At 40.5% G+C, this 12,478-nt stretch overlaps 1 protein-coding gene and 1 long non-coding RNA gene across 4 annotated transcripts in view; both read left to right on the top strand.

Moving 5' to 3' along the window:
- Positions 1-12,478, top strand: part of LOC149560548 (DEAD-box ATP-dependent RNA helicase 50-like) — a 162,311-nt gene that overhangs the window by 33,480 nt on the left and 116,353 nt on the right. For all 3 annotated transcript variants that reach the window (XM_089824734.1, XM_089824736.1, XM_089824733.1), the window contains exon 3: positions 4,333-4,527. In XM_089824734.1, the coding sequence (XP_089680860.1) occupies positions 4,333-4,527 (195 nt within the window). The remainder of the gene's footprint in view (positions 1-4,332; positions 4,528-12,478) is intronic.
- On the top strand, positions 11,854-12,372 carry LOC149560549 (uncharacterized). Its single transcript, XR_016363703.1, has 2 exons — positions 11,854-11,970; positions 12,086-12,372. It is a non-coding gene; the product is annotated as an uncharacterized LOC149560549 (long non-coding RNA).

Here is a 12,478-nt window from a genome sequence, read left to right as displayed (position 1 = left end):
CTCCTCCACATGTGGCCGTACAAGGTTTGCTTTCAAGTTTCCTCCTTGTTTATCTTTGTACGGATTGCACGTTGTTTTTTTGTATCGTCAATCTGTTGTACGGTGTCTAGATTTCACCCTTCTCTGATTGCCTTATGATACCTCTTTCCTGTACGGCCGTACGGTCTCTGTTTGTATGCACAAACTCCCTTTGTTTTTTCACAAGCTGTACAGTAGGCTTTCCATTCCCCCAATAGCCGTACGGTTCTATTTTTTGTTTTTTTTCCCTTTATGCTACTATAAAGGCCGTATGACACTTATTTTGTTTTTACTTTATTATTCCTGTTCTTTTTACTCATTTTATTACTTCCGGGTTTGTACTCAGAAATTATGCTCAACTTTATATATTATCTACATTTACTTATGTTACATTTATACATTATTATTTATTATTTTTATACTGTCCCTCAGTTGTTCATCCACGGAGGTGCGTTATTTCTTTCATGATAGACTTTTAGCTTCGACCCATTCATTACATCGGCTACTTCCTTCCTGTCGAGCGTCCATAATTTTATTGCTCTGTTATTGCCCACTTCATTGATTTTATATGACCCGACCCACTTTATTTTAAATTTGCTTGGTCTGATCTTATTGCACCCATTATACTTCAGCACTAGTTGTCCCGATTGAAATCTGCTCAACTTCAAGTGCTTGTCGTGCCATGCCTTATGCTTGTTCTGCATAACCTTCGTGGCCCACTTTGCTTGCAATCGTTGGTCATCAAGTTTATTTAAATTATACTATTCGTCCCTCAGACTTTCCATATCTCCAAGCTTATTTTCGATCGCAATCCTCGAACTTGGTACCATGAATTTCGTTAGCTGCCACTCCTTGCCATCAATGATTGTATTCTTAATTTTAGAACTTGCAGTCCGTACTGCTGAAGTTTTTATTAAGTCCTTCCTCTTTGTTTCCCGTGCAGACTGTATGATGTGTTTTCCTTGTTGTTAGTACCTTTCTACTAAATTCGTGGTGCGGCATAACATTTTCTTTCTGCGCGGTCCATTCACTGTGTACCGTATGGTGGAATCTTTCCTTTTGCTGGGTTCGTACGGCATGTTCTTCCCTTCAGCTTCAGCCATACCCTCCTTTCCTTCTTCTGCTTCTCTATATTCCTTCGGACATTCATTTTCCTCTCCTTTCTCACCTTTGTCAACCCTTAACATATTAACCTTTGTTGACCCTTAACATATTATAGCTCTGAAAGAGCTCGTAATCCTCGATCTGCCAATGGAATAGGCCATTCATCGAGTAGGTCGTCATCATTCCACCCTCCTAATCTCAATACTCCTTCATTTGGTTCCATTCTCTTTTTTCCTTCATCGTCACCTTCACCTTTAGAATTTGACGACGCCACCTCCTCACCTACCATCTGTTTGTGCAGGTCAATTACGAATCTTCGGCCTCCGTGTTGCATGGATAGGTTATTTCATTTCCAATCATGTTTCACTTTTGCTTGCACCAACCAACCCCGTCCAAGGATAGTGTCATACCCTCTTCTTTTCAGTGGAATGATTACAAAATCTAATAAAGATGGTTGTGTTCCAATAGTCATCGACTGTGCCATCAAGGTTCCTAACGGTTTGATTCCGTGCTGATCTGTCGTGAGTAACTAGAATGTAGGTGGCCACAGTGTAGGTTGTCCTAAATTTTTCCATATATCTTTTGGTAACACATTCACGCCTACCCTCTGTCCACAATTGTGTCTGTCAGTATAGTTCCTAGAATGCCCATCTTGACTACTGCCGGATGCCTTCCCATCGTGAGTGCTAGGAGCATTGAGTTTACTGTCGTCATTCCACTACCGTCCCTTCTTGTTTCCTCCATGGCTTTTGGAAGCGGTGTCATATTCAGAATGGCCATCCGTAATTGGGGCATTGCGAGGAAGTCATTTAATTTAATAGGGATTTCCATTTGCATCACCTGCCTTATCATGTTTTGTTCAGCTAAGTTCCTTTTCGAGGTATCGATAGTGTCTTTTACTTACAACTTCCCTAGTTTCATCTGTCTTTCCAGCTCTGTTCATGCTTGCTGTAACCTCTCATTTTCTTCTTCTGCATCAGGGTATTTCACCTTCTTAGCTTGCTCATGTGTAATGGCTAGTACCTTCTCATCACATGCTTCGATGCTTAACAAATTTACCCCCCGCTTTGGACATTTTGAATCTTCGTGGTCTCCCCGACCACACCATCTGCATAATAGCTACAGCATCTCCTTCATGGTACAATCGTCGGCGAAGTGGCCCTAGAGGTTGCACGCACGACATTGTATCATTGGTCGTCCACTCGCGTCGTACTGTATCCGACTTCGGCCTCCATTGTTATTATTGTTATTATTGCCACCCCTTCCGCGTCGATTATTGTTGCAATATCCTCTCGAAGTTGCATTGTTGTTTGTGTTTGTTAAAGCGGAAACTTCTTACATCAGTGATGCTTGCTGGTGTCCTTTTGACTTCATGTTAAATGGGCACTCCTTTATGGAATGTCCTGCCACCTAGTAGATATTACAGAATTGTTTCTTCGGACATGAACCCTTTGTGTGGCCTTCCTCTTTACAGTCCATACAACACAATTCTTTCTTAATTGAGTCTAGAATCTTTTTCAAATTTTCAAATTCTTTCATCATCCATAGCATATCCTTCTGTAACGCTTGAACTTTCTTTCTTGATTCTTCATCACTGCTGCTACCTTCGGATGATGAATCGTTTGAATTCGACGATTTGTGCTTCTTCTTCTTACTTGTTTTTTGTTCGCTTTCCAGATCCATTGCCCTATTATAGGCATATATGTACGATGTTGGAGGCATAATCTTCATTTTCTTCTTTAGAGCCGGCCGTAGCCCCTCCACAAACCATTGTTTTTTCAATCCATCAGTTGGTTGACTCTCCATCTTCCCCACCAGCTCTTTCAGTCATCTTGCATAGGCACGGATTGTTTCGTTTTTTCCCTGCTTTGTGTTGTATATTTCTGCTGCAATTTCGTTATCGTCCCTTAGTAGTCGAAACCTGCTATGAACTCCTTAACTTCTACCCATGTAGTTAGCTTCTAAGGATCTGCGTCTGCAAACCAATCAATTGCCACACCCTACAGGGTTGCTGGAAATTGCCAGACCCAATCATCCTCGTCCGTTACACCATTTGCCATCCATATTGTTTCACACGTCTTGCAGTGTCTGATTGGATCTGTCGTCCCATCACCATTAAACTTCGGCAACTTTTCCTTTGGTCTTGCCATTACTACTTTCTTCTGATTCTGAGGTACCTGCTATGTACTCGCACTGTTCTGCACACCCATGTAGTTCTGTACAACCGTGCTACTTTGGACAACCGTCCTACTTCCAACACCACGTTACTTGGTGAGAAAAGATCTTCCTCAAGTGAAGTTGTTCGATTCTCTGCCTGTATCCGTTCGTCGGGTGTATCGGGAACGAAGAGTTCATGCTCGTGCTCCCTCGACACTTTGAGTCGTGCAAGTTGCTTCCCTTTCGTTCGAATACTCTATCCTTGGCATATACACGTTAAGGAACTCCTCCCTTGTCTCTTCCACCAAATTTAATCACTGTCGAGTCTCTTCTAGCAATTCCTTGGCACTCCTCGGTCTGCTAGGTGAATGCACTCCCTCAGTCTGTGCCCCTTCACCCCCTCGGTGTCTGACGACAATTTGCTGAAGCTTCTGTCTGCGCTCCGCTTGTTGTGCTAAAATTAAAACTTCTTGTGCTATACATATTTCATCCTTATCGTTTATCTTGTTCCTATCCTTGTTAAGCAAATTTGACATTAATTTTTATAATATTCCTTCATCCCAAGTTCGACTGGCAACGATGCCAAATGTTTATCGTACAGGGTAAAAGAATACTTAACACATGTAGTATAGCAAGATATAACACAAAATAGATATTTTATTCATATATACAATATGTGCTCAATGCTTAAAATCTGATTACAATGATGATGATCCAAAATCTATTCCGGACGGTGTACATATACCTTCCCGAAGGGGTGACTCAACTGTCATGTGCCCTTTCAGATACTATTCTACCTGTTGGCTACAATATAGATTTTTTAGCAACAACAAGAGTCAAGAATTCCAAGAGTTTTTTTTATCTTATACAGTCTTTGTCATTTACTTGGTAATAAGTCTCAAGCTGAGTTGTGTGTTTCAAAATTGCACCTGATTTGCTAATATCAATATTTATTATTTTAGGTTTACATTTTTAGAATATCAGTGTTGTATCCTTTGAGTCATGCAGGCATTTGTTTTATGAGAACACTTATCTTCTTCTTGGCTTTCTTAGGCATTGGCATACAAACATGTCCTTTTTGGAAAGAGTTGCATAATCGCTGAACAAAGTGGCTCAGGAAAGACTCTAGCATATCTTGCACCACTGATACAGCGTCTAAGAGAGGAAGAACTTCAAGGGAAAAGCAAATCTTTTTCCAAGAGACCACGCACACTGATCTTGGTACCAACTGCCGAGTTGGCTACTCAGGTTAGTTAGTTTGCAATTTCTCATTCGCATTGTTTCTGTTGGCTACAAATAGTTTTGTTCCTTGTTTCTGTTTATGCTCACATTCATTTTGTTAGTTTTAATATGAATCAGCAATTTTAATGCTAAAATGTCATGAGAATATTTGGCATGTGTATTGTATTTGTTTATTGCACATAGGGATATTATTAATCCACATTATTTTTCCTTTCATTGATAATTCTTTTCATGATTTTGCCTAAATTACTATTGTAATGTGTGTTTAGTTCTTTTATCTGTCTTTGGCTTTTCGTGATGTAATTTTTTTTGATTTACAAACATGGTTTGTCCTGAGTTTCTTTTTAAACATCTTTTAATTTCTTATTTGGTTTTTTTTAAATACCTAAACAATATCTTAAAAACAAAATTTCATCTACATTTTCATCTTGTAATGTGCATTTGGGGCAAGCTATTATTGTTGCTATCTCATAAAATGCTAAAGTGGCTGTAAGTTGATGAATTTTAAAGTATTGTCATAAAATAATAGGTCACATATGTCAAGCACTTGGAAGACAATAAGTTTATAGTTAGTTTCTTGTTCCCTACCTGCCATATCCATGCATTATTTTTATTCACCTTTTATATTTGAACTTAATGGCACATCTGAACCTCCTTTTAGACAGCTTTGAAATGCAGGTAGCTGACAAACTGTGCACTGCTTAGTATCTTTCTTTGCTGAAGGTCATTTTGCAGTGAATTTGATATAATATATATCAGATGAACTAGGTTAGGTTGTAGCCTAGAAATAATTATTATGAGGATCTATATTTGTAAGTCACTGTTTAGGACACTGCATGGTGTCATATAGCCCAGCTGTCAAAATATTCCTTTATGATGGGCGGAGTTAGTCCATGAGATATTAACAGTATATCTGTAGCCAAATTGGTTATAAAAAGGTTTAAAGGTCTAATTTATGGTTCTAAGTAAATTTCTAGTTAGTATAGAGAACACAAAGTACACTTAAACAACTGGGTGATATTGGGGATACCTTTCTTGCTTTGGGAAGAAGAAGAAAGTATTTCTGATCTCCTCAATCAAATTATAAATCAGCTTTCTGTACTAGCTCAAATGTCAAATTCATTTCAATTTTACCCCCACAAAACAAAATTCTTTTGTGGAGTTTTTGTCACAGTGCATTGATGGATTTAAAGAATAGCAGTTTGGTCAATAATGCACCACACAAATACCACTGCACATTTCTTACAAATCCAAGGATTGCTAAAATAGCTTCCTTCAGCGTGTAGGTATACACAGGATAATTGTGGCTCCATAGACAATGGCTTGGCCAAAATGCCTGGGAAACTTGTAATTGTTGTCGGTAAAATGTACAATGTAGCTGACAGGTAGAATAGTATCCGAATGGGCGCGTGACGCTTGAGTCACCCCTTCGGAAAGGTATATGTATACGTCCGAGATGGACTTTGGAATCATCATAGATCATTGTAGTCATTGTAATCGGATTGTAATTTGCAAGTGCATACATGAATAAAGTACCTATTCTGAATTGAATCGTGTTATACTTGTGTTGAACTTCTTACCCTATGCAGTAAACATTTGGCGCCGTTGCTAGACGAACTTGGAACGAAGGAATGATATGAAGATTGATGCCAAATTTGCCAAACAAAGATCGGAATAAGGTGAAAGATAAGAATGAACTAAGTACAGCAAAAGAAATTTTAATTTTAACACAGCAAGCAGAACACAGACAGAGACTTCAGCAGATTGCCGAGGGGCACCGAAGGGGTGAAGAGGCACAGACGAAGGGAGTGCACTCACCCAGTAGGCTGAGGAGTGCCGAGGAATTGCTGGAAGAAACTCGACAACACTTGAATTTGGTGCAACGCTTGAATTTGGTGGAGGAAACAAGGGAAGAATTCCTTAACCTGTACACGCCGAGGGGAGAGTGTTCGAATAGAAGGGAAGCAACTCGCACGGCTCGGAGTGCCGAGGGAGCACGAGCGTGGAGGGATCTCTTCGTTCCTGATACACCGGACGAACGGATACAGGCGGAGAATAGAACATCACTTGAAGACTTGTCACCAGACAACGCGGTTGTTGGGAACAAAACTGTTGTCCAGAACAGCGCGGGAGTCCAGAATAGCGCGGGAGTCCAGAACAGCGCAAGAGTCCAGAACAGTGCGGGAGCACAGAACAGTGCGGGAGTCTAAAACAGTGCGGGAGCTCAGAACAGTGCGGGTACACAAGTACCTCAGAATCAAAGACAAGTAACAATGGCTGGCCCTAAAGAAAAGTTACCCAAGTTTCACGGTGATGATTCAGCAGACCCTATTAGACATTGTAAAATGTGTGAAACCATATGGACGACAAATAGTGTGACGGATAAGGATGATTGGGTAAGACAATTTCTAGCGACCCTACGAGGTGTGGCGATAGACTAGTTTTCTGACACTAGTCCTCAGAAACTTAATACATGGGAGAATGTTAAAAAGGAATTTATAGCAGAATTCAGATTACTCCGAGATGATAATGAAATAGTGGCAGAAATCTACAGCACCAAACAAGGAAAGAATGAGACAGTCCGAACCTATGCCAGGCGACTGAAAGAATTGACCGGAAAGATGGAGAGTCAACCAGCGGATGGGTTGAAAAAACAGTGGTTCGTGGAGGGGCTACAGCCGGCTCTTAAAAAGAAAATGAAGATTGTACCACCGTCATCGTACACCGATGCATACACTCGTGCCATGGATTTAGAAAGCGAACAGAAAATGAGTAAGAAGAAGAAACATAAGTCCTCTGATTCAGATGATTCATCCTCGGAGAGTAGTAGTAGTGATGAGGAATCAAACAAGAAGGTGAAAGCGCTACAGAAAGACATGTTGCGGATGATGAAAGAATTCAAAAATTTGAAAAAGAATCCAGATACAATAAAAGGACAACTGTGGTGTACAGATTGCAAGGAGGACGGACATACGAAGGGTTCATACTCGAAGAAGCAATTTTGTGACATCTGCCAGGTGGTGGGGCATTCCTTGAAAGAGTGCCTTCTAACTTGAAAACAAAAGGACACCAGTAGGTGTTACTAATGCAAGAAGCCTCGAATAATAGCAACAACGCGGGCAATGATCCAACTTCAGGTGGATATCGAAATAATAATAGACGCGGAATGGGTGGAAACAATAACAATAACAATGGAGGCCGGAGTAGAATACAATATGATGCGAGTGGACGGCCGATGATACAGTGCCGGGCATGTAATCTTTGGGGTCACTTCTCGAGGGACTGTACTACGAAGGAGGTGCCGCAACTACTGTGCAGATGGTGTGGTCCAAGGGACCATGAAGATTCAAAGTGTCCAAAGCAAAGCATAAATTTATTAAGTATTGAAACAAGTAATGAGAACGTGTTGGCGATCACGCGGGAACAGGAGAGGAAGGCAAAATATCCGAATGCGAAAGAAGAGAAGGAGAGGTTACAAAAAGCTCGAACAGAGATAGAGAAGCAAATGAGAGCGCAGAAGTCACAAGTAAAAGACATTGCGGAAACTTCGAAAAGAAACTTGGCGGAACAAGACATGGTGAAACAGATAATGCAAATGGAAGTACCAATTAAATTAAATGATCTTCTCACCATGCCACAATCACGTACGGCTATTATAAATATGACACCGTCCCCGAGAGTAATGGAGGAAGCAAAGGATAGTACGGAAACAACCACAGCAGCAGCAACAGATCCGATGTTACTAGCACTTACGACAGGTAGACATCCAACAGTGGTGGAGATGGGCATTCTGGGTACGGTGCTAATAGATACAATAGTAGATGGAGGATCGGGAGTGAATGTGATGCTAGAAGATATCTGGAAAAAACTTGGACAACCAACACAATGGCCACCCACCTTTCAGTTACTTACAGCAGATCAACATGGGATAAAACCCTTGGGCACTCTAATGGCGCAGTTTGAACAATTGGGACACAACCATTTTTACTGGATTTTGTAGTTATTCCATTAAAGAGAAGAGGGTATGATGCCATCCTAGGACGGGGGTGGTTGGTGCAGGCTAAGGTAAAGCATGATTGGAAAAGGAACACCCTGTCAATGGAGAAGGGAGGTAGGAGATTTATAATCGATTTGCATACACAGATGGTAGGAGAAGAAGCTGTGTCGTCGGACTCAGAAGGTGGTGGCGAGAGTGATGACGAAGGGAAAAAGAGGATGGATCCAGATGATGAAGGGGTGCTGAGAATAGAAGGAGGGTCAACTGATGACGACCTAGATTCAGTAAACGGATTGCTACCTTGGCAAATGGAAGATTATGAGGTCTTTACGAGTTGCAATATTTTGAGTGTCGAGGAAGGAAAAGAAGGCCATAAGTTTCTGAAGGAGTACAGTGAACTTAAGGAAGGAGAAGCACAGGTGGATGAAACACCAGCCCATATGTTCAGTAAAGATAAACCGATGAAGTATGAAGAGCTGACGGTGAAAACAATGAACTTGGGTGATGAGGAAAATTCGAAGAACATTCTTGTAGGAGATGATTGGAACCCAGTATTGAAGGCAGCAGCTTGGACGTATAAAGACTTGAAAGGAGTACCACCAGAGCTATGTGTCCACCGAGTACCATTAATTGAAGGTGCGGTACCCGTACAGAAGCGACCGTACCGAAGGAATAAGAACTATGTAGCATGGGCCGTGGAAGTTGCAGAAAATAGTTGGAAGGTAGAGCATCAGAAGCGTTTAAAATTAAACAGTTTTCAACCTGGTCAGTTAGTACTAAAGTATAATGGACGAAATGAAATAAGGCCTGGAAAATTTAAAGTTAAATGGGTTGGACCGTACAAGATACGGAAAGTTGGGTATAACGGAGCAATTAAATTGTGGACATTGGACAGAAAAGAAATGCTAGATGCCGTAAATGGATCAAATTTGAAAATATATAGAGAAAGAAAGGCTCTTCCGCAAACAAACAATTGATGAATGAAGAAAAGTTGTTTGTAAATAGTGTATATATGTATAAAATTAAAAGTCGAATATAGTTGGTAAACTGTAGTTATAGAAGTATGAAGTGATAAAAGAAGCATAAAGTAAATGTACTAAGAGGTGATTTTTTTTATTAAACTAATGGGGCCCGGGACTATACAAAGAAAATGGAAGAAAAGCAAAAATAATAAAGTGAATCATAAGAATAACCCTGGAGAAAAAGGTCGTACGGGCTTGAAAGAAAAATGGAGCAGTTTTGTTCACCGTACGGCCCCCAAGGACTTATGTTGAAAATAAAAATAATAATAAGAAAAGCCATAGTAATAAGTAAAGAAAATGATTCAAAGTATACCTTCAAATAAGATGGATGACCGTATGGCCTCAGGGGGAACAATTAAGGACCGTACGGCTTGGGGAACATCATGAGCAGTTATAAATCAAAGACCGTACGGCTTAGAAATAAGACATTGTATGATTGTTGAATATTCTCAAAAGCTAGGACTCCGTACGGCTTTGAAGGAACTGGGAAGGATTTTTTTTGACCACCGTACGGTAGATGTGGAAGGGAATAAGCCGTACGGCTTGCTACGCATGAAGAAAAAGACCGTATGGTGAGGATAAAAGCAAAAAGGAGACCGCACGGCCCCAAGCAAACCGAAACATAGTTATAGAAAATTGATAGCCGTACAACCTCATCATATGAAGGGAAACATAGAATACCGTACGACCCCTGGGCAATGAGGAAACTTCGTATGGATACCGTACGGTGGGAGAGCAATTGACCGAGATAGTTCCAAATAATACATAGTGTAAATAGGCATTCAAAGCACCATATGGCGTTGAGAGCAAAAAAGAAGAAAGCAATAATAGGAATTTTATGAAAGCCGTACCATTACTAGGGAGAAGTTGGTTCAGACGTACAAAGGGTATCAGGAAAGCAAGTCTGCAGGAAAGAGGGAGGAAGTGGAAGAGCAAAAAACAAAAAAAAAAAAAAATGACAGATTGAAACAGTTCGGAATGAGTAATGCATAATGCCAAAGGGAAGGGTAGACATAAGCAGTTGCCAGAAAGAGTGTGGAATCGGAAAAAAATGACAGAAATGGTGTGTGCCATGCATTTTTGTGTGGGTTTCGGAGTGCTAATTTGGTCTTGGCGGCAAGGGGCAGCGCCCCCTAGACCCCCAGTTGTTGTGGATATAAGTCATGGGAAGTGTGACCAGTTGATGAGACCTAGAGCTGCTGCTATAGGCATGAGTGTTTGTGTGTCAGAGGAAGCACTTGGAGTAGGTGTTGGGCATGAGGCTGTCTTGGTGGATGCGTAGAGAGCTCGAGAGGAGCTGATCATCCAGTTGAAGGCAGTATGGCGACACTTGGCTCAGTGTAACTAGGAGTTGGAAATAGAGAAAGCAGCACAGGTGGCTATCAAGGTCAGCTAAGGAGATAGTATTGTGTTAGCAGAGGCTACAGATACAACGTGGGTTGGAGACCAGTTTGGTGCAGGCATGGGATGAATGTGAAAGTGATGTGACAGAAACAGATCTATCTTGTTGTAGTTAGTCAATTAATGTATTTTGTTGTTAATTTGTTTTAGATATTTTGTAATTGTCGTCCGGAGATGACCTTTCTTTTGGGAGGGGGGATGATGTTATCGGTAAAATGTATAATGTAGCCGACGGGTAGGATAGTATCCCAACGGGCGCATGATGCTTGAGTCGCCCCTTCGGAAAGGTATATGCATACGTCCGAGATGGACTTTGGAATCATCATAGATCATTGTAGTCATTGTAATCGGATTGTAATTTGCAAGTGCATACATGAATAAAGTACCTATTCTGAATTGAATCGTGTTATACTTGTGTTGAACTTCTTACCCTATGCAGTAAACAGTAATCACAACTGCTATATGTTAATCTCTTGTTTATGGCACTGCATGCATAAACCTTTGAAGATCCGCTTTTCGTAATTTTGGGTTTCTTGGGAAGACCCTATGCAAAGAGCTACCACCTAGGAAGCCTTAAGCACCAGGTGTAGACCATATAGAGATAGATCCCCGCATTGTTTCCTCATCATTTGTAGTGCTGCAGCTGGTTATCAATTTCTTAACAAAATTGTTCATGATTTATTGAGATTCTTAAAAGTATGCGATTCATTGCATATGATTAATTTACCATCCTGTCAAACACCTTTTTCAAGTTAGGGGTTTATGCTTAACTATATGGCTGTCTTCCAGTATATATGTATGTATGTATATGTTATTATGTATAATGCCTTGTTAATTTTTTAATGTGACCAGGGATGCTGTCATGACATAGCCTCTGGCTCTATGCAAAACATTTTTAACCCAGAGCAATGAACTAGTGAGGCCACAAACAGAAGACTTTATCCCCACATCATGGCCCAGGAAGGCACAAGGCCTGCGAGCACAGTGGCCCAGAAGGGTTTGAACCTTGATGGCTGCTTCACCGGAAAGGTTTTTAAAGTTTAAACCATGACACTGCACATCCCAAGACCCCAAAATAATTGATATATATTTTTTGGATATTTGTAATATTCAATGATTGACAGGCTTTGAAAATTTGTTCCAGGAGAACAAGTTGACTTATTACATCTTGCAGAAGCTATTTAGCAGTGTTTCTTCAAGTTTCCAGGATAGGGATATGCAGGGACACGGTTCTGAGGATGGCAAACAATTCCATAAATTCAGGGATGACCAGGAGATGGCAATTTAAATGACAGAAAAACTAAATGCGCTCAATATTTCCAAAAATTAAATTAAATTTCTTGGATTTCCAATAACAATCGTCATTTTTGCTTACATCACCAATGCCCTCAGAGTAACTATATAAACTTTACTCCTAATTTTTGAAGAACACTCGGTTTATAAACAGAAAAGCAGTGAATAGCTCCCAGCATGGAATAAGTGTATGCGAATGGTTACTTTCTTTGCTTATTTCTAATGATAGCTAATCTGGAAATTA

The sequence above is a fragment of the Cupressus sempervirens genome, chromosome 4 (genome assembly GCF_028749045.1).
Source record: "Cupressus sempervirens isolate cs-2001-9-10 chromosome 4, ASM2874904v1, whole genome shotgun sequence".
Lineage (NCBI taxonomy): Eukaryota > Viridiplantae > Streptophyta > Pinopsida > Cupressales > Cupressaceae > Cupressus > Cupressus sempervirens.
Note: the sequence above shows the minus strand (reverse complement) of the source record. Positions and strands in the feature narration are given on the sequence as shown.